Here is a 24,790-nt window from a genome sequence, read left to right as displayed (position 1 = left end):
CATCATTTGTTTCCCAGGCTTGAAGAAACTTTCACTTGGGCATTTTATAGGGAAGACTTGCACACATTCCACAAAGAAGTTTTGTTTGGATTTGGGCCTCCTTGTCAAAGCTGACGTTCCCTGTCTTCTGTTTACTTTGATAGTGATAACCTGCTGAGGAGAGCCGCCTGCCAGGAAGCCCAGGTAATGCCCTTCACCGGGAAACGGTTCGAACTGCCTTATCTCCATCATGCAGAAGCTCGGCTCTTCCATGCCCTCGGGCCTCGCGCGGAGCCTGGCATCTGAGGCCTGGCTGCTTTCCCGCTGTCGGGGTGGCTCAGGCTGAGAGCCAGCTCTGCCTAGAGCTGGAGGAAGTTGACCATCTGGTAAAGAGCAGCCCAGCGCCCACCTCGTGGGACTTGTTTGCTTCTGGATTAGTCCTGGGAGCGCGTGGGTTGGAGCGCTGGGAGTTAGTTCCCATCACCAGTTCTCCTTGAGGGTGGGCTGAACCCCGGGGTCATCCCGATCCAGTAACCCCCAAGGATATCGGTTCAGAACAGGTGGTACCTCGCCAAGTGAATCTTCTTAAAACTGTCAGTTGGTGTTTTGAAAGCCTGCCTCTTGGCGCAGCTCGCTCACACCCTGTGCATTGCTGTCTAGCCCCATGATAGACGGTGCCCTTAAATATTCGGGCATCTCACTGCACGAGTTACAGTGGAATTGTAAATCCTTTTTGTTTTTCCCTCCCCTCCGTATTTGTACGTTATACCTTGCAGGGGAATTTCCATGACTGAGTTGCCTTTCTGTTTATGTCATTTAAGTTTATGATGTCAGAAATACCAAAAAGAAACAGGAAGTGAAAAAGGTTGATGCATAGAGTAGGAGACGTGGGTGGCAAAACTCCTGTTTGTTCCTGAAATGTTTTCATGGATGACAGTAGATACTGGAGTAAAATCCTCTCTTTAGTGAGTATCTAGCTTCTGAATCTATGTTTACAGAATTTGAGTACTTTTTTGTTTGTTTCATTTCATATGACTCTAAGTTGTTTTGGAAATCAACCCAAGTAAATGTCTTATTAAAGTCAAGGTGATCCCCACCCCAAGCTGATTTTCCATTAGCACCTGGAAAATTCTCTTGGGAGGGGATCCCTTTCTTTCTCCCTCCCGCTGTTGGTCCCTCCCTCCCTCTCTCTTTCCTTCCAGAAAGAATGGTCCTTGGGTTCTCCCTTTCTGGTAGATGCCTCCACCTCTGTTTGGAGCTTCATCTACTTTCTCAGAGACCATGTCCCCTGAGTTACTTCCTCCCTTGCATATATTTTACCTCTTCCCACTGTTCTAATTCTCCAGTTCCCAGCACATGCTTAGCTCCTTCTACCGCATATAAGTGAATTCATTCTTACAGCCTCCTCTAGTTACTTTTCCTGTTTATGTCCTTCCCTTTACAGTCTACATTCTTGAAAGAATGTGATTTTTTTTTAATATCATGCAAACTTAAACTTAGCTCACTGTGGTCTTCCATAAACTCCTTCACCCACTGTAAACCTGAGACCTGAGTTGCAAGTTAAAATAGAGACTAGGAACCAGGACAAGGAGGAATAGTCTGGAACTGGAGACCTGGAATCGGTTGGCATGGGGACCTGGCTCATTGTATTATTTCTGGCCACACTCCAGAAATAGTATGGATAGAACAAGAACAAATTATAGTATTTGGAGAATTGGCAGCAAAATGTTAAGGTCTAATTCAGTAAGGGTGAAAATAGAATAGAAATTATAATGTACCAGAATTTTTTTAAACAAAGAAACAGTGTGTCTTTCTGAAGTTTTCAGAGAAAGTTCATTTTTTTAAACAAGAAATAGACCATGGTGAGAAAGGATCTCCAGTGGACTCTCAGGGAGGAGGTAGATTTAGAGTCAGCTAGTTAATCAAAATCTGGTTATTAACCTTCATTTTTTCCTGTATTTACTTCCTACTTCTATACTTGGCTTCTGCCTTCTTGGCCCAGACCTGCTCCCCACCCAATAAGACTCAGAATTTTGCCCTTGGTGGTGCTTCCCTACTCCCGTTCTGTTTGTGGATCTTGCCCACCCAGACGTGAGCGGGGTTGCTCCCATTGGTCCCCATGCCCAGACCTCTTGGCTTCTTCATTCTGCCTTGTCCTTGATCTGCTCTTTAGAGCTGATACAGTGGGAAAGGTTTGGGTTTTGGAGTTAGGTAGATGCAAATTCTAGGCTGCACTTATTAACAATGTGACTTTGACTTAATCGTTCTGAATCTTGTTTTTCTAAACTATTAAAATAAGAATATTTAAGACCGAGGTTTCTGAGAACTTAGAAGAATGTGTGTGAAACTGGCAAATAACTAGGCACTTAGTAAACATTAATTACATTTGTTTTCCTGTGACAGTTGATGCTATTTAATTATTATACAAGGTGGCAAAGAAGAGGCAGATAACTATTAGATTTTACATAGATAGATATAGATATGAAGAGTAGTTGATAACACAAAGATTCTTCATGAATAAGCTTTAGTAATAAGTTGAAGTAGAAGAAGATTATACTCTGAAAACTAAAGACAAATGGATTAAAATTCCCCTGTGACAGACTCTTGTCTTCCTCATTGTGTGTTTATAATAAACCTAGCCATATCTTACGGAGAAAATTTACTTCCAGTAGGTAAAGCAGGGCTTGTTTATTACAATCCAAAACTCAGCATATTAAACAATGGTACACTTTTGTGTTGCTGTTTACAATGTTTTTGTGAACATGAAATCATGAAAGAACATTTTTTTCTCCTGGAGAAGATATTATATCTCTGAAAGTAAATTCTTTAGGAATGAAAGAATATACGTGATCGTGCTAACTGAATAAAAGGACATTTATTTACAACTTTTCTTTTTTCCTCTTTAGGTGTTTGGCAACCAGCTCATTCCTCCCAACACACAAGTAAAGAAAGCAACCGTCTTTCTCAACCCTGCAGCCTGCAAAGGGTATGTGGTTTGTTACATACTCAGGTTTTATAAAAAGCAAAAAAAAATCACAGAACATCAGGCAGCTGGTTGGATTATTTGGGATCGGAAGGACTAGGTTCAATACTCTTCTAGCAATAAGGTTTGTTTGTAATGGAGAAATAATGGTAATGAGATACAACTGTAAAGCTAACTGGTGCAGAGCAAACTTGCCTAGTTGAAGTTCATTGATCATTCCAGAATTAACACTCACAAATAAGTCTCCTCTGCTTGGCAACAGCCCCTTTGGAAAATTGCTGCTGCTGTGATGTAAACTCTTAGACCTTCTTTGTTACAAGATGTTCAGAGACGGCCCAGAGCTCTGTGGGCTTGCAAGGTCAGAAACACTTTCCTAAAGGAGTGAGCCCTGAGCCAGGTCTTGGAGGTCGGCAGAGGGAGAACACTCAGTCTTCTCGACTGAAGACATACGCGGTCCACTGGACAGGGGCCTAGAGACAGGAGCGACTAACCATGTCTCTTGCTGTATCACAGGACAGTCATGTGAGGGAACTGTGGGAATTAAGGTGTGAAGGATACTTGGGACCTTGGGTAATAATCGTGTATCCGTGTGCTCATTTATTGTAACATGTCCCACACTGGTGTGGGGTATTGGAAGTGCGGGGTAGAGTGTGTATCTAGTGGGGCAAGGGGTCTGAGGGAACTCTCTACTTTTTTTTTAAAAATTAAATTTACTGGGGTAGCATTGGTTAACAACATGTTTCAGTCATACAGTTCTAGAATATATCATCTGTATACTGCATCGTGTGCTCACGACCGAAGTCTAGTCTCTCTTCATCACCATATGTTTGCCTCCTTTACCCTCGTTGTCCTCCCCCTCTCCTTCCCCTCGGGTAAGAACCACCACACTGATTTCTGCATGAATGAGTTTGTTTTGTTAGTTCGTTTGTTGCTTTCTGTTTTATATCCCACATCTGAGTGAAACCATAAGGTTCTGGTCCTTTAGCATCTGACTTATTTCACTTAGCGTGCTACTCTCAGGATCCTTCTCTGTTGTCGAAAGGGCACTAGTCCATCATTTTTTATGTCCTAGTGTATATAGGTACCACATCTTCTTGAAGGACACTTAGGTTGCTTCCATAGCTTGGCTACTGTGAATAATGCTGCAATAGCATAGGGGTACCTATATCTTTACAAATAAGTGTTTTCGAATTTTTTCAGGTAGATATCCAGAAGAGGGATTGCTGGGTCACATGGTAGCGATGCTGCTAATTGTTTGAGGCACCTTCCTACTGTCTTCCCTGGCGGCTGTGTGAACGTGCATTCCCACCAGCAGTGCGTGACGCTTCTTTCTTGTCCACATCTTCTCCAGCACGTGTTATTTCTTGTCTTACTGGTAATTTCCCTCCTAACAGGTGTAAGCTGGTATCTAATTGTGGTTTCGATTTGCATTTTACTAATAGCTAGGGAAGGTGGGCATTTTTTAATGTATCTGTTGGTCGTCTGTAGGTCTTCCTGGGAGAAGTGTCTGTTCAGGTCGTCTGCCCTTTTTAAAATTGGACCGTTTGTTCTGTTGTTAAGTTATATGGGTTCTTTCTATATTTTGGATATTACTATTAGCCCCTTATTAGAGGTATCGTTTGCAAATATCTTCTTCCTTTCACTTGGTTGCCTTTTTGCTTTGTTGATGGTTTCTTTTGCTGTGCAGAAGCTTTTTAGTTTGATATAGTCCCATTCATTTATTTTTGTTTTTATTTCCGCTGCCTTTGGGGTCAAGTTCACAAAAACCCCTCTGAGACCAAGGTCCTTAAGTTCAGTTACTATATTTCCTATGTATTTTGTTGTTTGAGGTGTTATATTCAAGTCTTTAATCCATTTTGAGTTAATTTTTATGTGTGGTATCTGGTAGCAGTGTGTGGTTTCATTGTTTTGCATGTGGCTTTCCAATTTTCCCAACACCATTTACTGAAGAGGCTGTCCTTTCTTCATTGCATCTTTTTGGCTCCTTTGTTGAAAATTAGTTGCCATATATGTGTGGGTTTATTTCTGGGCTCTCAATTCTGTCCCATCGGTCTGTGTGTCTTTTTTTTTGCCGGTACTGTACTGTTTTGATTATTGTAGCTCTGTAGTATAGTTTTGTATCAGGGAGTATGATATCTCCCACTTTGTTCTTTTTTATGAGTTCTTTGACTATTTGGGGTCTTTTGTGGTTCCATATAAGTTTTAGGATTAATTCTAATTCTGAGAAGACTACCATTGATATTTTAATAGGGATTGCATCGAATCTGTATATTACTTTAGGTAGTAAGGACATTTTAACAATAGTAATCCTTTCACTCTAATGAGCAAGGTATATCCTTCCGTTTATTTGTGTCTTGTTTAATTTCTTTTTTCAATTTCTTATAGTTTTTAGAGTACAGGTCTTTCACCTCTTTGGTTAAATTTATTCCTAGGTATTTTATGCTTTGTGATGCAATTGTAAATAGGATTGTTTTTCTTAATTATTTTCATCTAATCATTCATTCATTGGTGTGCAGAAATGCAATTGATTTTTTTCTTTTTTGAATGTATCTTTATTGATTTCAGAGAGAGGAAAGGAGAGGGAAAGAGAGATAGAAACATCAATGATGAGAGTCACTGATCGGCTGCCTCCTGCACGCCCCCGACTGGGGATTGAGCCCGCAACCCGGGCATGTGCCCTGACCGCGAATCGAACCCCAATCGCCTGGATCCTAAGTTGACACTCAACCGCTGAGCCACGCCCAGCTGGGGTGCAATTGATTTCTATATGTTGATTCTATATCCTACAATTTTACTGAAGCCATTTATTAGTTCTAACAGTTTTTCGGTGGAGTCTTTCAGTTTTCTCTATGTAGTATCATGTCATCTGCAAATGAAGAGAGTTTTACTTTACATTTTGAATGCCTTTTATTTCTTGTATGATTGCTGTGGCTAGGATTTCAGTGCTATGCTGAAAAGAAGTGATGAGAGTAGGTATCCTTGTCTTGTTCCTGATCTTAGAGGAAAAGCTTTCTGCTTCTGAAATAAGCTTCTCTAATAATTTCTTGGGACATAGTGTGGCTTCACAGATATGAGGACAAGTCACGCCTTATTTCTTTTTAATTCAGCAATTTAAGCTATTTACCTACAGATTGTTTAAATTGGCTCCATTACTCTGCCTAATTGAACCCTATTCGCCTGGCTTTGTTAAAGCCACTTCCTTCCCCCATAAACACATCAGTCATAAATCCTATTGATCATTCTTGTTTAACAACATTACTCAATAATACCAACCACTGAATAGGTCCTGACACAACACAATTAAAATACCAAAGAGAGCTAAGTGGTCAGTGGTGGTCTATGGCAGAAGCTGGCACGGAACTCTGTGGGCTTTAGAGGGAAGGAAGGATCAGGTCTATAAACTATTTTCTGCTGTGTGATACTGCAGGAGCTACTTGACTTAAATGCTCAGTTTACTCATCTGTAAAATGGGAGAATAGCCCATACTTTATAAAATTACCATACATAATAGGTGCCTTTGGGATTAAATGAGATGATCCCTTTGACGTATTTGGTGTATTTCCATTTCCTAGCAAGCATGGATAACAGGAATATAAGCTGCTGTTACTGTCATTATTGACCTGTAGGCCGGGTTCACAGTAACATTCTCTACTTTGCTCTCCCTCCCTTCCTGAAAGTGCTTGTACCTTTCCTGCTGCCTCCTTGAACTGTTCGAGGTCCTGTTCCTTTGGAGTTAAGTTAGCAATTTGCTAATTCTGATGACGAAAAATATATGGCAGTTTGAGCTCTAATCAGTTATTTTGAGTTTCTGCTTCTAAGAGATACATTTTTTAAAACTTAAACTACGTTTTTGGTTCATTTACATTTTTACATGTAAATGTATTTGCATTTTTAAAGATAGATTCTTGTTTAAAAGTATAATATCTTCTCTAAGGGTGAGGCTAAGAAAAGGCTTTCTCTCCTGAAGTCATCATCCGTTTAGCACGTGAATCCCTGCACAGTCTAGAAGGCAGCCACTTCAAACCCCTCCGACATCTCTTTTTAAACCTTTCACTAACATTGCACTATTTTTGTCATCTTGACTCTGCCCTGACACATCATTTATAATTTATTGTGTAGCTATTTCATTTTCATTATGTAGTTCTGGTTTAAAACTACATAAGAGCTTTAAGAAATAAGATGACTGCCTGGCGGGACGTGGCTCAGCGGTTGAGTGTTGACCTAGGATCCAGGTGATCAGGGTTCGATTCCCGGTCGGGGCACATGCCCAGGTTGTGGGCTCGATCCCCAGCAGGGGGCATGAAGGAGGCAGCCGATCAGTGACTCTCTCATCATTGGTGTTTCTCTCTCTCTCCCTCTCCCTTCCTCTCTCTGAAATCAATAAAGATATATTTAAAAAATAATAATAAGATGACTGTGTGTTTAGCATTAATAAATAATACATTAAAGAGTAATTATTGTGTGTGTGCGTGAACCTGGAAATTGCTACAAGTATATAAAGATTGTATTTCCAGCGCCGTCTCACCCTTAATTATATCATAAATAATGCATTTCTTGCTGGTCACACCTGTTTTTCAGTCTTTTATATGGAACATTAGAAGAAAAAAGTCTTCACTTTTATTTCAGAATTTTTCTGTAACCATGGCATCACATAAAGGCTCGAATAAAGCCCAAGTGTTCCAGTCTTACTTCTTAAGCCAGCATAAAGGAGTTTACAGACTTCCTGTATGCGATCCACATAGCAGATTGAGACTTCTCCTGCGTTTTGCTTCTCAGAGGTAGATCCGGTCCACTTCCAGCGGATCCTTTCTCATCAGCCTAGTAATGGAAGCATCCTGGGAAGGAGAAGCGTTTGCAGTATCACTCCCGCAGCCCATTATTCTCGGGTGAAGGCCCAGAAACAGAGCTGGGAAGGAGAGACCTCCATTTAGTCTCTCGTGTTCATTCTGTTACGCATTCAGAGCAGCAGGAAAGGTCGGGGGCGTTTGTTTGATTTGCTTGTTACCTGCTCAGTTAGGCCCTTGGTTTAAGGTATTCTCTTGAATGGCTCTAGTGAGCATTTATCCAAGCTTCTCGATTTCCGTTTAAGTCGTAACAGGAAATGTTTTGTGTGTGCTGTTGCGTTGGTGAATGTTCTCGTTAGTGCAGAGGATGTTGAGTTTGGTCTACGTGTTCCTCACTGGCTGCCTCTGCCTCTAGCATAAAACATTCTCACCGTGGCTGGTGGGGCTCAGTTGGTTGGGCGTTGTCCTCTGCACCAAAAGATGGCTGGTTTGATTCCCGGTTGGGGCACATGGCCGAGTTGCAGGCTCGATCCCCGGTAGGGGGCGTGCAGGAGGCAGCCGCTCAGTGTTCTGCTCTCACATTGATGTTTCTCTTTCTCTCTCCTTCTCCCTTCCTCTCTCTCTAAAAAAAAAAATCAATGAAAATATTTTTAAAAATCAACATTTTCACGAAAGTCAAAGCATACATCACTGGTAAAAACAATCTTTTTGAAAGGAAACTGAGTAATGTGGATGTAAAAGTTAGATGTTTGGCTAGTTGACTGTTTCAAAAGTACTAGTTTGTTTCCGATGTGATAGTTGAAAATATTCGGGTATAAGACAGATCAGCTGATTGGTATGTTTAACATCTATTCAACTTTGAGACTATGCCATTGGGGACTTTCTGCAACCTCTGCGTCCCTTGATTCTGAGGCTTCTCCGAATCCTGACCTGACTTGGACAAGAGTCACTATCGGATGTGTACGGGATTTTTACAACACACACTCTTCCAGGGCTTTGTGACTGTTTCTCTTGTTACAAGACATCACAGTCACATCCTTCCCTTTTCCTCAGAATTCACAGGCCTGCGTTTGGGGTAGGTTTATTCTTTCTTTCATTTGTGCATTAACTTATTAGATACTATTAGATACTTATTAAGTATGTGCTACCTGTGCCAGACATACTCCTGGAGGCCAGGGGACTCAGGGACTCAAGATTTGGTGTCTGTTTTTGCAAGGCTTCAAGTCTAGTCCCAAAGGTTGTCTTGCAAGTCACTGATCATCATGCAGTGTGACAGTTCACAAGAGAGGTGTGTGCACAGTGCTGGGCAACACACAGAAGGGCACGGCTGTGCCTGGGAGTTTGGGGCAAGCTGCTGACTATCCTGTAGTTAGATGATCTCTAACTGCCCTCTATCCCAGCAGAAACGTGGCCCCCGTGGAAAGGAATTTTGCTCTTCCTCCGGGGATTTTACTGCAGGTTTAAAACTTAAGAAATGGAGATGGTATTTGAAACTGTTACAGATGATGTGCTTCTTGCCCAAAAGTTGTGTCCACTGCTTTAGAATTAAGCAGTGTCCTGCTTGGCTCAGTCTGTTCCCTGCTGCCCTATGAAAAATGTCACAGTAATACATTCTCTTCCTTCCACCACTGGAGTGTAAGTTCCTTGAGGACTTAATACATTAGACTTAAGTTACCAGTATTTTTGTCTGCTTTGTCTAGCACATAGTAGGTGCTCAGTAAGTACTTGTTGAATGAATCAAGCATTGACTCCTGTCTGGAGCCATATCCCATGTATATTCTTCCTCTCGAGGAACTGGACTGTGGACGGGGGCGCATCCCAAATGGATAGAGCTCTTGTGTTAGAGGGGCCCCGAGTGACACAGTCTGTTTCTGTCTGTAGAAACTCCTTCCTCATGTTATAGTAACATGTACTTGAATGAACAAAGGGAGCCCGTGCTCCCTAGTCTGTGTCTTGTTCTGCACTAGAGAAGGTGGTTGGGCTTTCTGTTCCTTCTCTTGAGGATGTGTGTTAAATATTTGTGTTTTTTCCTTTGTCTACAGCAAAGCAAGGACTCTATTTGAAAAAAATGCTGCCCCGATTTTACACTTATCCGGCATGGATGTGACTGTCGTTAAGGTGAGAACTGCTCCAGAGCGTTGCCTGATCCAAGCTGCTGCTCCTTGTAACATCACCACTTCTCTTGATTTGTTTGTAGAAATCTCTTCTCACTTAAGACAAGAGCGGAGAAATCAACGTTGTATACTTGTTCTGATAATTAGTCAAAGCAGTTTTATTTTTTTAAAGCGTTGTCGGCTTTTCATTTTCAGATTAGGGTTAGATGGAGGAATAAACTTGATTCTGTTCATGTGAAGATCAGACATGGAATTCTTGTCTCTCAGAAGGTGAACATTGTTATAGCTGTAAGAATTCTTTTTTTCAAAAAAAAGAAAAACCCTGCCAGTTTGAGTAGTTAATTTAATTTCTTGCTAGTTCCACAGACAGGTCAACATTGTTTTCTCTAGTGAGGAATATTAAGTGGTAAAGCTTCAGAATTTGCAAGATTTAGATAAGAAGAGGTGACAAAAATAAGGTTGAGGGAATTGTGTTATCTCAGACGATGCTTCAGGACTCCACTTGGTTGACTTTTAAGTGGTGTGTGTGTGGTGTGTAATAGGTGTGCATGGTTGATGAAAGTCACTGTTGTCATGTTGGTAAGTCTGGTTAACCTATTTTTAACATTTACACACTTTCATTAAATCACAGAGATTACAAGGTCATTTAGTCCAACTTATATGCGATGCTAAACTCTCTTCTCCAGCTTGTCAGAGACTTGGGGTTTCAGTCGTCTGCCTCCAGGATGCAGGAAGGGGGGAAATACTAACTTTTATTTGAGCCCCTGTAATGCATGTTCTGTGTGTTGGAGGTCACGGAATGGTTACTTAAGACTAGTATTATTTGTTCCTGGAGTGTTTGATTGAACTCACAAGTAAAACCATCTGGGCCTGGAGGTTTCTTTGAGGGCTTATTTATTTATATGTGTTAAATTTATTTAATGGCTCTAGAAGTACTCAAGTTCTATTTTTTCTTAAATTAATTTTGGAAAGGTAAATTTTTCAAGGAATTTGTTCATTTCATCAACGTTTTCAAATTAATTGTGATCAGGTTGTTCATGATATCCTCTTTAACTTTTAGACTCCTGTAACATCTGTAATATCGCATGTTCATGCCTAATATAGTGTGTATGTCCCCTCTTTTTTTTCTTTCTCTCCATAGTCTCATGAGAGGTGCATCAATTTAATTAATCCTTTCCAAGAACCATCTTTTGGCTTGTGGATCCTCTCATTTATGTTTGTTTCATTAATTTCTTGTTTGCCTTTATTGTTTCCTTCATTCTACTTTTTTTGGATTTTTTTCCGCTGCCCCTTTCTGACATTTTAATGTGGATGTTTATTTCATCAATTTTCACCCTTCTGTCCTGCTGTATGCATTTAAAGCTATAAATTTTACTCTACAGCTTCAGCCTCATCCTAGAAGTTTCGATGTGTAATATTTTCATTTCTAAGTATTTTCTGATTTTTATCATGGTTTTTGTTTGACCTATGAGTTATGCAGGCATGATTTTAAATTTCCAGATTTAAAGTTTTTCCAAATCTTTATGCTAATGATTTCTGATTTTATTGTGTTTTGATCAAAGAGTGTAGTCTGTATAATTCCATTATTTTAAAATTTATGGAGCTTGTTTTATGGCCTAACATGTGGTTTGTTTTCCTAAGTGTCTCATGTTTGCTTAAAAAGGATCTGTATCAGTTACTGGAGATCGAGTTCTATATGTGTCCATTTAGTCAAATCTGGTGTGTGGCTTAAATCTTCTGTGTCCTTACTGACTTTTTTCTTCCGTTTTAACTATAAATTATTCAGAGCGAGAGGTGCTGGAAATCTCCCACTGTAATTGTGGGTTTGTCTCTTTCACTACGTAGTTTTATCTGTTTTGGCTTTTTATATTTTGAGACTGTTCGTAGATGCGCTCGTTTCAGATTATTTTATTTTTCTTGCATTTTGACCCTGTCATAGAGCAACTCTCTTTAGCACGAATCCTGCCTTTTCCATAGTCTTTCTTATCTATCATTAGTAGTAACTACACTGGCTGACTTTGGTTAGTTTTTGCCTTAATTTTTACATCTCTGTACTTTCAGCCTTTTGTATCCTTATATTTTAGAGGCATCATTTGTAAAGGTGTGAAAACAGGGTATTTTAAAAATCACTGGTCTTTTGACTGACTGGACCACTTAATCCTTTAACATTTTTTATAATTGTTAACATATTTAGATTTATTTCTATGCTAGTTCTCTATTGCTATATAACAAACAGCCTCGACAACTATTTTTCAGAGGGAAGGTGGGGGTAGGGGTGGGTGAGAGAGTTTAAGGCCACTCAGCTAAAAAGTAGCCGAGTTGAGACATAATCGAGGTCTCTTGGGCTCCCGGATCTGTGCTCTGTTCACTCCATTAGCTTCTCGTTTGCATTTGCACTTGCCTTCCTGCTAGTGATGCCGTAGACTGCCCTGGACTGGAAATGGGTCCTCAGACAAGCTAACTGTACCTGAGACAAATCAGTAAGGAGCTGGCTGGACGGTTTCTGAGGTCCCTTCAGGCTCGGAAAGTATAAAACTATAAAAACCATGAGGAGTTCTTTGTTAGCTGTTGAGTGTTTCATGTCTGCCAATTATGTGGAATTTAAGAAAAGACTCAACGTCAAACTTTGAAGAAAATAACCTGTATTTTTAAACCTGTCGCCGGTGGCCCGAGGATGGTAAGTTGACCGAAGGCTCCCTTTATGTATTTCAGACGGATTATGAGGGCCAAGCCAAGAAGCTCCTGGAGCTGATGGAGAACACGGACGTCATCATCGTTGCTGGAGGAGATGGGACACTGCAGGAGGTATGGCCCTTTCCCTGTGCGACAGCTTCGGGAGGTGAGGGAGACAGGAAGTTGGTGGTGGAGCAGCGGCATAAAGTGGTTATAATCTAAGGAAATGATTTCTTTGTACTCCATGTTTTAGGATTGTTTCTGAAACAATTAGAGCATTATGTCTTTCTCACACACCGTTTAAGTCTGATAAAATTGGATAAAACAGAAAGCAGTGGTGGTGGGCACGATAAGCTTTTTATATTTTGAAGACGGTTATGGGAATCGTAGTTTCAGTGATGAGGGATGTTTCTTATAAAAGAAACAAATAAAGATTCCCTTAAAAGAGGCATCTGTCTCTTCTCACTTCATCTCTGTCACGTTTCGTCTCCTGATAGCACGTTGAGAGGCGAGGTCCCCATATTCAGGTGGTGCAGGCGTCTCTGTTCTGAAATCCCACGTCCTTAGTGTTTACTTTGGTCCAGTAAGGACAGGAGTGTATTGTCGGAAGTGCTCTTTTCCCAGCAATAGACTAGAACCTCCATTATATACTGGAAACCCCAAAAGGGCTGGGCGCAGGCTGCCCTCCCGCTCACCTTTCCATCCTGTGTGCAGCCCACGCCTCACCTCTGATCGCCTTTGACCTCCGTTTGGTGGTTTCATTGGTGGTCAGGAATCTGGAGCTTATGCAGACAGGGCACGGTCTTTTTTTTTTTTTTTTTTTAATGTTTTATTGATTTTAGAGAGAGGAGAGAGTCATTGATCGGCTGCCTCCTGCACCCCCTGCCAGGGATCGAGCCTGCAACCCGGGCATGTGCCCCACCAGGAATCAAACAGGCGTCCTCTTGGTACATGGGACAGTGCCCAGCCAACTGAGCCATACCAGCCAGGGCTGTCCTGTGTTTGACTCAGCAATTATGTGAGCCTTAGTAAGCTCCTTTTTAAAAGGTTGTGCTAATGATCTTGTAATTGTTTTCATGGCTTTTTAATGAAGTGCGGTGAATACTGATCCCTTCCCAAGGAAGAAGGGAGACCTCGTGACAGCCCCCTTTACTCCTAAAGTGCAGTGAGGCAGGAGATGAGGCATCAGCCTCCACTTTACAAAATCTTTTTTAGAAAGACAGCAAATTGTGTATTTGGTAGAATCCAGTCATGAAAATGTGCCCCCTGAAAAGGAATTGGAGGGAAATGTATCAAAATATAAACGACTGATTAATGAAGGTTATTCTGCATGGTGGCTTTATGAGGAAGCATTTTTTCTTCAGGTATTTTTCACTTTTTACAAGACATACATACTATATTTTAAAAATAAAAAAATAGCCCTGGCCGGTGTGGCTCAGTTGGTTGGGTGTCGTCCTGTGCACCGAGAAGTGTCCAGTTCGATTCCTGGTCAGGGCACATGCCTGGGTTGTGGGCTTGGTCCCCAGAAAGAGGCGTGCAGGAGGCAGCCGATCAATGACTCTCTTTCCCTCTCCTTTCTTCTCCCTCTCTGAAAAAAGTAATAAATGAATGAATGAATAAATAAGTAAATAAATAAAATTATGTAAACATTCAAATGAAAACTATCTTTTCCTAGGGGGACTGCTATCCCCCATGTCTTTTCCATCACCAGTAAGAAACATTTGTGGAGAGCAGGCTTCTCTGAGGGAGCCACAGGTTATTTCTCTTATCCGTGCTCTCTGTGGGGGCAGACGAGGGTCTTGTGCACAGTTGACGTGAGCGGCACATTTATACCCACCTTCTAGAACTGAAAACATAATTCTAACAATGTGGAGGTTTTATAATTATTTTATCTGATTCTTCATTGTACTATGAACACAGTTTAATTGAGCCCTGACCCTGTTGGAATCTGTGTGTTTCAAGAGTCAGTACAGCTTCTGGTGTAGTTTCTGGGAAGAAAACAGGAACAAGTTCGTGGGCTGTGAAAATTGAATCCGGTTCTTTTATGATAAAGGAAATACATGTTCATAATTTTTTGGTAACATTTGTAGGTTATTACCGGAGTTCTTCGAAGAGCGGACGAGGTGAGCTTTTAAGAAGCATCATTGCATTTTACTTTTACGTTTCTGCTCTTTTTATGTGTCTTTACTTCCCTCTTTTACCTTTTCCCCCATGTTATATTTTAAGGTGGCACAAGTTGTGTGTCCTTGGGTTTTAGAAAGACAAGCACAGCTGCCTGTGTCCTCGGACACTTTTATTACCCATGGTGGACTTTTCTGCTTTGGGAATCCAGAGTATCCAACAACTGTCACCAGGAGTTGTCTAAAATATACAGTTTTCCTAGATAGCCTTTTTTCAAAGGATTCCTTTATAAATAAATTGTGGTATAAATCTAAAAATTATTAAGTAAAAAGCCAGGTTATGCATTCCTGCAGTTTTAAAATGTAAAAAATGGACGTCTGTCAGTGGACGCCTTGTGCAGTGAGGGAGTAACCACCGGGATGGAAGGCATCCTGCCCTCGGGACAGTGACATCCGTCGTGTCTGTGTCATTTTATTTCTTAAAACATCTGAAGCAAATATGGCAAAATGTAGCATTCGTTAAATCTGGGTCATGGGTGTATGAGTGTTTGTGGCATTATTTTGACATTTTTCTATAATAGTTTAAAACATTTTGCAAATAATAACAAGAAAGGGGACCCTTCCCAGTCCCTTTGGCAATAATAGTAGATTGTCCTCAACATGCCTTTAGGACCTTACAGTCTCTCTTTGTGGCATTTAATTAAGTCAGCTGTGCTGTTACCACCTTCCGCTACTCAAACTCGCTGATTCCCTTTGCTTTAGTTATACCTGAGATAGTTTATAGAGCACTCTCACCATCATCAGCTACTGTACGTATGTTAGATATTTTTAGTTGATTTTATCTGCAACTTTTTCAATAGTGTGACCACATAACACAGTCTCTGTCACAATTGTTGTCTAATATCTTAGGACCCTCCTTTTTTAACCAAATTTCTTTCAAGCAGTTGCTGTTAATGAGCACCAAAATATTTCTTTCACATTCAGTCATTTTCATGGACTGCCTGCCTCCTTTTAGAAACTGCTCACTTAGTATTGCCTGATTGGTGGAGGGCGTGGGAAGGGCGTGAGGGAGGCAGGCCCACGGTCATTTCTGGTTGTTTGTCATAGCGGACACATCTGTGCCTCTCTGTTCAGCCTGATTTTCTGAGCATGACAATAAAACTTTCCTCCTCTTCTTTCTCCCAGGCCACCTTCAGTAAGATTCCCATCGGATTCATCCCACTGGGACAGACCAGTAGCTTGAGTCAGACCCTGTTTGCCGAAAGCGGAAACAAAGTCCAGTAGGTGGTCAGCGTGGGATGGTGGCATATGTGGCTGAGTGAGCCTGCGGATGGAAAACTTGAGTGTGGGGTGGGATGTTTGTGTTCAGTTCTGATAGCCCGGAGCCTCACATCACTGAGAGGACCCAGATCAGAGACTCACCTTTCAGTTCATGGGGAAGTTTCCCTGCCAGGTTGTGGGACCTTGGGGATCTAACATGCCGTCTCCAGGTCAGGAGTGGAGGGGGAGACTGATGTCCTGTGTCGTTATGAAGATAGCCCCCCTCAAACTCTTTTCATGCTTTTACACTGTGAGGTTCTCTAGTGAAAACAGATTTGCACTAATCACTTGTTGGCTTTAAATATACACGATGACAAATAGCAAGTCCCTTGTGATAAGGAACCAGTAGCCCTGGCTTCATTGTCTTGATGACGTAAGTAGCTAAAACAGCTAAATACAGTCACATTCTTTTGGGAACACCTGAAGTGGGAGGCATGTGGATAAAGCAGATGGGGGAGCAGCGTTGCCCTGGCGTCTAAATTAAATTGCTGAGTCTATCAGTGTCTTCAGGAGTCCGGCAAATTGTTGTTAGTGTTCATTTCTATCCAAAGGCTTGTGTAAACAAAGCTCTTGTCTTTGAGTAGACGGGGATCTTGAATTTGAGTCTTGGGTCTGGCAGTGATTAGTAATGTAACCTTGAGCAGATCGTTCCCAGGCTCTCCTCGGTTTCCTGATCTTCCCTGTGAGCTTTGGGACACCTGAGGGGAGGTCAGCAGATGAATATTTGCTGAATGAATGTGTTAAAATCTTATGATATTTCTGACTATAACCTTCTAGAATCAATAACAATCATACGTGATTTTCTTTCAGCTGTTTTTTTCTTCTTTGGGATTTTGATTAGGCTGGTTCTGTGGATTTCGTTTTGCTGTTGTAATTTTAGGAGTCACCTTATATTTTTAAACAATTATATACATTTTTAAATATTAGTGAATTTTTTTTTTTTTAAATATGTCTATTGATTTCAGAAAGAGGAAGGGAAAGGGGGGGAGAAAGAGTCATTCTTTGGCTGCCCCTGCACGCCCCCCCGCTGGGGATCAAGCTCAAAACCAGGGCTTATGCCCTGACCGGGTCGATGCTCAACCGCTGAGCCACGCCGGCCGGACAGTTCTATATATTTTCTTCATAATATATAGAACTGGGTCCACATGTCAAACACTAGGCAAAAACGGAGTCATATATCAGACCTTCACTGAAACGTTGCTGGTGCTTCAAGCCTTAATCTAAAGGAGCGTTGAGCTCCTCACCAGTCATCCTGAAGCCCATTTCAGTTTGACGTACTTTCTATTCCCGGTTTAGAAGTTCTGAGGGCAGTGGACATGGCAGTGAGTTACTGGAACAGTTTTGCTTGTTCAAGATAAACCCCATCTGGTTTGGGTCTTGGTTACTTTAGAGAGCTAGTCTTCCTCTTTGCATCATATTGATTATTTCAACTGCGTAGCCAACATTCCCAAATGTGTCAGCGATCCAGAGGGAGACCACAGTCCTTGGAGAGCCCCTTGCCTGTCTGCAAGTGGCCATCCTCAGGGTCTTCATAGCCTTCAGCACTGGGGAGCTGATTTTCCCCTGTAGTTAAGCAAATGCTGCTGCTGCTTCTAGTTCCAATTTAAAGGTTTAGAAAACGTAATTCAGAGCACGCCCCAGGGCTCCTAGGTAATTAAGTCAGTCTGCCCTGGGTTCAGAATTGTGTGGGCCTGCGAACATGGCAGGTGCCTGAGGCTGTTGGAAGGAACAGGCGTGCTTTCTGTACTACTGTCCGACCCTGTTGTACCACAGTTAGTGTGGAAGAAAAAGGAGTCTGGGATCGGAATGTCACAGGTAACTTATCACGAAAAAAGAGCTGTTACGTGCTGCAGTGCTGATCTGTTTAGAACTGGCAGTTGTTGCTGAAGCATGATAAATGTAGGTGGCATGTTAGCTGTCTTCTGCCAAGCAATTTTTGGGGGGAAAATTAATATGAAAGGGCTTTTTTTAGTTGCAACATATGTTTTTAGGGTCAGTTTCTCCAAAGCACTTCCTAACCCTCAGTGTGCTGACTGCTACATAGAGTAAGTACAGGGCTTCGGACCCTTTCCACTGGCTTCCTGCGCAGTTAACATAGCACATCAGATTCCCCTAAACTTGAGATCCTGCATCTTGCTTTTTCCTAAATTGAATCTCATTTTCTAAGCTGTTCCCTACTTCACAGGTGGTATCTGGATTGGAAGGACAGATGTGGGTACAGACATTTTGATAAAGAAATATGAGAAAGTTCCTTGCTTACTAAGGAACCCAGAATGTAATCTAAGCATTTGCGTTGAAGTGTATGTTTTGGGGTTTTAAAGTATCAGAAGTTGTACCTAACTTTGTTAACAACACCCATTCAAGTGGATATGACTCCTGACTCGGGTGTTTTCATTTTAAGCCTGACCACACTGATGGGGGGTCTGTAGGGCGCGGCGGGCGATAGATGTGGGGCCGCCCTTTGGGAATCCCCGAGCCCATTTGGCAGGTCCAGAGCAGCCTCACAGGCGCAGGGAGCACACCTCTGGATTTAGACCTGAAGCCAAATTTTGTTTTGCCACCTGCTTGCTGTTATCTTAGGAATTTTAATCTCTCTGAACCTCACTTCCCTCCCCTGTATTTGTCAAATGCACAACAATAGTACTTATTTCAGAAGATTGTTAAAAACACAAAATAAGGACTAGTTATAAATATGTAGCTATGCCTAGCAAACTACCCAATACCTTGAAAACTATGCACGTTATTGAAAATTTATTTAGGATGGAAAACAGTAAATAACAAACAGGATGGCTACAGAATTACTGAGTCTAGATTCTATAATTAAATTCTCTTGCAAACTGTTTTACCTAGAAAGTATTTTTTTTTTTTAAAGAAAAGGAAAGGACATTTTACAGGTATTCCAGTCAGTTACCATAGTTACTTACCATGGAGAGGTGACTTTCCTGCCAAATTCACATTATTAATCAGAACTGTACAGAGCAGAATAAATTAGGAGGGACCATATTAGGAGAGAAACTACTCTTTTTTGAATGGAAATTAAAGTAATTTCTAAGTAACTTATGTCTTAGAGCTGTACTTGAACTCCAAATACATTTTTACTTTATTAATAATTACTGTATTTTTCTAAAATATATATAACAAAGGCAATAGAATACTAACATTGCTAAACTTTTAGAAAAACATAAAATGTGTAGAGATAAATCTAACAAAATATGTGTAATATTTATATGATGAAAACTATAGAACATTGAAGAGAGGAGGTGAGACTAAATAAATGGAAAGATATGTGTTCATGGATTTCAAGTCTCAATATTTAGCTGTCACTTCTCTACATTGACCTACAAATTCCTCACAATCCCAATCAAAGTTCCCAGAGACTTTGTAGAAATTGGCAAGAAGAGTCTAAAATTTTTATGGAAAAATAGAGAACTAGAACAGACAGAATGATTTTGAAAAAGAATAAAATTTTGAGAACTTAAAATTTCAAGAGTTACTCTAAAGCTACGGTAATCAAAGCAGCGTGGTGTTGGCAGAAGAGAAAACACGGAAACCGGTAGAAGAAAGTGTCCAGAATTAGGCCCACACAAATGTGGACACTTGATTTTTGACAGAGGCCCCAAGTCAGCTCAATAGAGAGAGGACAGGTGTTTTTTTGTTTTTGTTTTTCAACAAGTGGTGCTGGAACAATTAGACAACCACATGTATGAAAATGAAACACAAGCCATACCTCGTACTACATATACAAAGTTACATGAAATGGATCTCCGACTATATGTAAAAACCAAAAAAGTAAAGATTCTAAAGGAAAATCTTTTATGACCTTGGGTTAGGCAGTGATTTCTTAAGGACACAAAATGCAGAAACTATAAAAGAAAAAATTGATCATTTAGACCTCAGCAAAATTTACAATATCTACGTATCATCCCCCAAAAATGTATACACACTTTGAATGATTATAAGGTCATTGTTTATTAACATACAGTTCATTTTCAAAGTTTAAAAGAATCTACAGAAATGAATAATTATTTTTTTGTCAATGCCTGTTTTCAAACTGATGACCGCTCTGGTCCAGGCGCTGCTGATAACATGAAGCTATGGAATCGCAAACATCGCGCATCATTTCATTTGGTGTTTGTGAGCCTTCAAGTTGTGGACTGTGCCAGTTTTGTACCATAAACTTTATCTTTTATGTATCCCCATAAAAAAAAGTCTAGTGGCACTTTAGGATAAATTTTTTTTGTTCAAAGTTTAATCTGGCTTCACCCATTATTTCAAATCGGTTAGACCTGAAAAGGAGTGAAAATTAAGTGAGTTATCAGCTGTTAAAGTGTGTATAAATTTTGGGGGGACACCCTATATTCTTTGAAAGGCACTGTTAAGAAAATAAAAAGGCAAGCCACAGACTGGGAGAAAATATTTGCGCGACACATATCTGATAAAGGACCAATATGCAGAGTATACAAAGAGCTCTCACAACCCAGTAATAAGAAGACAAGCAGCCTAATAGAACAGCAAAACATTTGCATAGACACTTCACCGAAGAATAGTCATGGGTAGCAAATAAACTAATGAAAAAATACTCATGATTAGTCATTAGAGAAATGCAAATTAAATCCACTCTGAGATGCTGCTGTGCATTTGTCAGAATGGCTTAAACAAACCCAACAGAAACCTGATGTTGTCAAGTGCTGACCACATACTTCTAGGTATTTACCTCAAAGAAAGGAAGACACATATCTATACAAAAACCTGTGTGTGAACGTTTATAGTAGTTTACGTGTAACTGCCAAAAACAATGCTGCTGCCCATCGGCTGGCGAATGGATGCAAACTGATGGTCCGTCTGTCCAGTGGGATAGGGCTCAGGATTGAACGAAACAGGCCGGCGGAGCAGTCAGCAACAGGAGTGAATCTCGGACTCATGCTCGGTTTTAAAAAGCCGAGCTGAAAAGGCACCATACTCTGAAATTCAACTTATATGACGTTTCGGAAAAGGCAAAGCTATAGGCAGGAGCTGGGGGGGGGGGGCAGATTGGCCACAGAGGGCCTCGAAGGAGCTTTTGGGGCTGTTGGAAATATTGTAAACCCTGGCCATGGTGACGGTTACGTGACTGACGGCATTTGCCGGAACTGTAGAGCAGTATGCCTAAGAGGATGACATTTACTGCGTATCGATTGTATTTCAATAAATCTGGCTTTAGAAAGGGAGTTAAAATATTGAACTGGTCCTTTTAAACCTAAGTGATTCTGCCTGCGTAAGCAGGACCGGGAGGAGCTGCTCGTTTCTCCTCCGTGGTTCGTGCTGATGGCCCTTCAGTGGCCCGTTCCTCCGCGCCAGGCACCTGCTGGCCCGTGTACCCACTGCCACAGTTCACTCATTCGCGACAATTCCAGTATCAGTGAGGCTAGTAACCGTATTGAACATACCAAATATTTAAAAATTCATTTGTGAGTTCATAATGATACTAAGAAAAATAAAAATGAAAAATTCATTGGCCACTTTTAGAGGATACTAGGGAATCAACTTATTTTGAAAATCGGTAAAGTAAAAAAACCCAAAACACACAAATATTGATGCTGCATTTCTCATTTAACCTGTCTGTCAGGGCACCCAAACTGGCAACGAGGAAAAGCCCCTCTTTGTACACCAGTTAAGTTGGGGGCAGTAATAGGGTTAAAAGAGCACCACTTTGCACCTCTGTTAATAAATCTAGCCAGTGATCAATGTTTCCTATCATCACAGAGAGACAGCCAGGGTTTATGTCCTTGCTGATGGAAACACACACCACCACCTATAGAGTATTTGTGCCAGAAACGCAAAGCTGAATCTGATACAGATTTTCTATTTTAGATACAGAATTTTGGGAAGTGCAGGGGATGGAGACACATGTTAATACCATGGGGGTACAATCAATAAAAGCCAGACTCTGAAACTCAGGGAGACAACCCATTTCTTTAACAAGTAGGGGGAAGAAAAGGAGAGAGAGTCTATAGGTCAGAAGAGACTTGAGACAGACACAATTGCAATGTATAGATCTTATGTGGATCGTGATTTAAATGAAACCAAACAGAATATAGATAAATTAATTGGGGGAATTTCAACATTGATAAATATATATAGATATAAAGGGATTATTCAAAGGTTTTAGATACAATAATGGCATTTGATGTTCTTTTAAAAGGAGTTTTGTTGGAGTTCCATAAGGAAATATTTACAGATGTTTATAGATGCTAGGTGTAGGTTTTATCTTGGTCAGCAGAATGGATGTAAATTATTACCAACCTTGTGGAATTTTAAGTCTCCAGGAGGCGGCAGATGGTGTAAATAAGAATAGACTGTAAATTGTGAAGGAAAGTGAACTCGGCTCAGTGGCAGAGAATCACAGGGAAGGACGATGTCCCCGCTGGCGAGGGCAAGTGGTGCCGGGCCAGCCGAGACCCGGAGGCCGGGAGCAGCGGCGGGCGGCGCAGACCGTGGGGGACAGGCTGCCGGGAAGCTGTGGGGCGTGGGCTCCTCGCCCCACTCCACGGGCACGCTCTGACCATCCGGCCCCGGCTGACAGGTGGCTTCTGCTGCTGTCTGGAGTGTGTTCGCGTGTGTCTGACCTCGGGTCTAACGAGCGTGAACCCTGGAGCTGCCGCTCAGCCTGCGTAGTCCCGTGCCGAGTGGGTGTGTAGTGCACACCTGCTACCTGTGGCTTGGCAACTGTCAGGATGTGAATAGGAACAGCATCGCGTCTTTGAACAGAAGGATCAGCAATTCAAATGACGTCCATCCTAGAGATCCGGGGAAATCAGAGGAGCATGTCTTGGGTTCTGGATCCTATTTTACTAAGAAAACTCAAGCAGCTCCTGTCCTTTAGTTACCCTTGGGCTCTTGTCAGAGTAATAAGAAGGACTGCTTTGTGAACGGCTTCCATTTCTTCACGAGTGAAACATGTTCTGTTGTTACTCATTTAAGTAGTACCATATTTTCCAGTGATCAGGATCAGGCATAACTCAGTAAATGTTAAATAAGTAAACGATTGGTACCTGGTGCAAACTTCTCTTTGCCAGAGCCTTCGCTTTGAGCCTGTATCAGAGCCCTCCACTCTGTTTGTCAGTGATTCTTTTATACTTTGTTCTGTTTTCTTAGAATGTTTTTAAGGACTGTGTCTTTTTTCCTGAGCCAAGTATTAGCGCTGTGGGCAGGAGTGTGTGCGTGCTTGTGCGCGTGTGTGTGGTGGGGGAGGCGCTGCTTGCTTTTCACATGACCATTTCTTGGTATCTTTTAGACATATTACCGATGCTACACTTGCCATTGTGAAAGGAGAGACAGTGCCACTTGATGTCTTGCAGATCAAGGTAAGTCCTTTCTTGAGATTGAAAATATTAAGTCATCACAGGGAGAAAACGAAATGTAGCAGTTCAGCTAAGTGTAGCTCCGTTCTAGTCATCACCAATAAGTATGCTTATGATACTACTTTTAAAAACTGTGTTAAAAATATACATAAGATTTACCACCATAACCATTTTTGTGTCCGGTTCAGCACTGTTAGGTACACGATGCTGGTTTTGGTTTATCAGTTTCGACCTTGTCTCTTGGCCTCTTCGAAAGAATTCCTCTGCATCTCCTCCCAGTACAGCCGCGTCACTATTTTTAGTGCCTCTCTTGATTAACCGTGGACGTAAAGTATTTCCTTGTTCCTGTGGCTGAGCTACTGAGCATAAAGCACTTAGGACAGGGCCTCATTCCATCCTACCTGTTTTTCATGGCGGCCTCCTGTCTCCCGTGTTCGGCCAACGGTGAACGCCTTCTCTTGTCCCGCCTATCCTTTGCACTGCTTGCCTTTCTTTGGAAGTCAGGTCATTTGGTTATCTTACCATGTCAGCTCTCTGAGGGGCACACAAAGTATTGTGGTTTTGTAGATTTTCTGGCTTTTTCTCATCTTTGGGGTGGGAACAGTGTTCTTTGTAGCTTTCTACATCCTGGATGGGAGCAGAGCTGCTTATTTTTGTAATATGTTGCCTGACGCTTTCTGATTGATTTGTAGATGGACTCATGGATTGTTCTAGAAATTTGTTTGTTGGCTATGCAAATATATTGCTTAGAACCAGTAACACCCAGCAGCCACGAGCATACCTGGCACCCAGATTTTGGTCTCTAAAGCCATTCTCTGCGATGAGTTACCAGGACTCTGTGAGGGCTGGCTTTCAGAGGCAGGGCAAGAATAAGATGTGGAGGTGCTCAGAAACCAAGGCAGGCAACGCGAAGGTGGAGAAGCCTGCCAAAGGGCATCCCGCTGGCCAGTTTGGGGACAGTTGGAACATCAAGAAGAAGAATGAAAGTGAATTATAATGCATTAAGTGAAAATGAAGAATCCATGGTTCCACAGTGAGATCACAGAATTGCTAGACTGTAAATACAGAAGGAATGACAGAGGGAGAGAATTACCATTTTGTAATCACCAGCGAAATCACTGATTCAGGCAGCTGCTAAAACTATTAGATAAAAGGTTGTTGGGAAACAAATACCCACACAGTATCACAGACTACTTAATAATTGCAAGGGGAAAAATATGCCTTAATATGACTTCCGTCCTTAAACGTTGCTGTTAGTTGTGTAGCGTAGGCTGTAAACAGGTTTATAGTTGGCGAACCCATGAGCTTGCACCTCTCCTCCTGGACTTTCCACCGTGACCTCACTGGTCATGATAAAAGCGACCTTATTTACCAGTGAGTCTTTGGCATATAATAAAGCTAAACTGTTCTCACAAAATGGAAGGGGATCCAACCCCCAACCTGGGTATGTCCCCTGACCAGGAATGAAACCGGTGAC

At 41.5% G+C, this 24,790-nt stretch overlaps 1 protein-coding gene across 6 annotated transcripts in view; it reads left to right on the top strand.

Moving 5' to 3' along the window:
• The window catches only part of AGK (acylglycerol kinase), a 70,411-nt gene that overhangs the window by 22,492 nt on the left and 23,129 nt on the right, over positions 1-24,790 (top strand). For 5 of the 6 annotated variants that reach the window (XM_081146703.1, XM_081146698.1, XM_081146700.1 and 2 more), the window contains exons 3-9: positions 144-183; positions 2,886-2,965; positions 9,789-9,864; positions 12,573-12,665; positions 14,624-14,656; positions 15,839-15,933; positions 23,247-23,316. In XM_081146703.1, coding sequence (XP_081002829.1) covers positions 144-183; positions 2,886-2,965; positions 9,789-9,864; positions 12,573-12,665; positions 14,624-14,656; positions 15,839-15,933; positions 23,247-23,316 — 487 coding nt within the window. Of the gene's footprint in view, positions 1-143; positions 184-851; positions 945-2,885; positions 2,966-9,788; positions 9,865-12,572; positions 12,666-14,623; positions 14,657-15,838; positions 15,934-23,246; positions 23,317-24,790 lie in introns of those variants that run through there. The other variant, XM_081146702.1, reaches the window with a different exon arrangement.

This window comes from Miniopterus schreibersii, assembly GCF_964146895.1.
Source record: "Miniopterus schreibersii genome assembly, chromosome: 9".
Lineage (NCBI taxonomy): Eukaryota > Metazoa > Chordata > Mammalia > Chiroptera > Miniopteridae > Miniopterus > Miniopterus schreibersii.
This window is presented reverse-complemented; position numbering and strand designations above follow the sequence as displayed.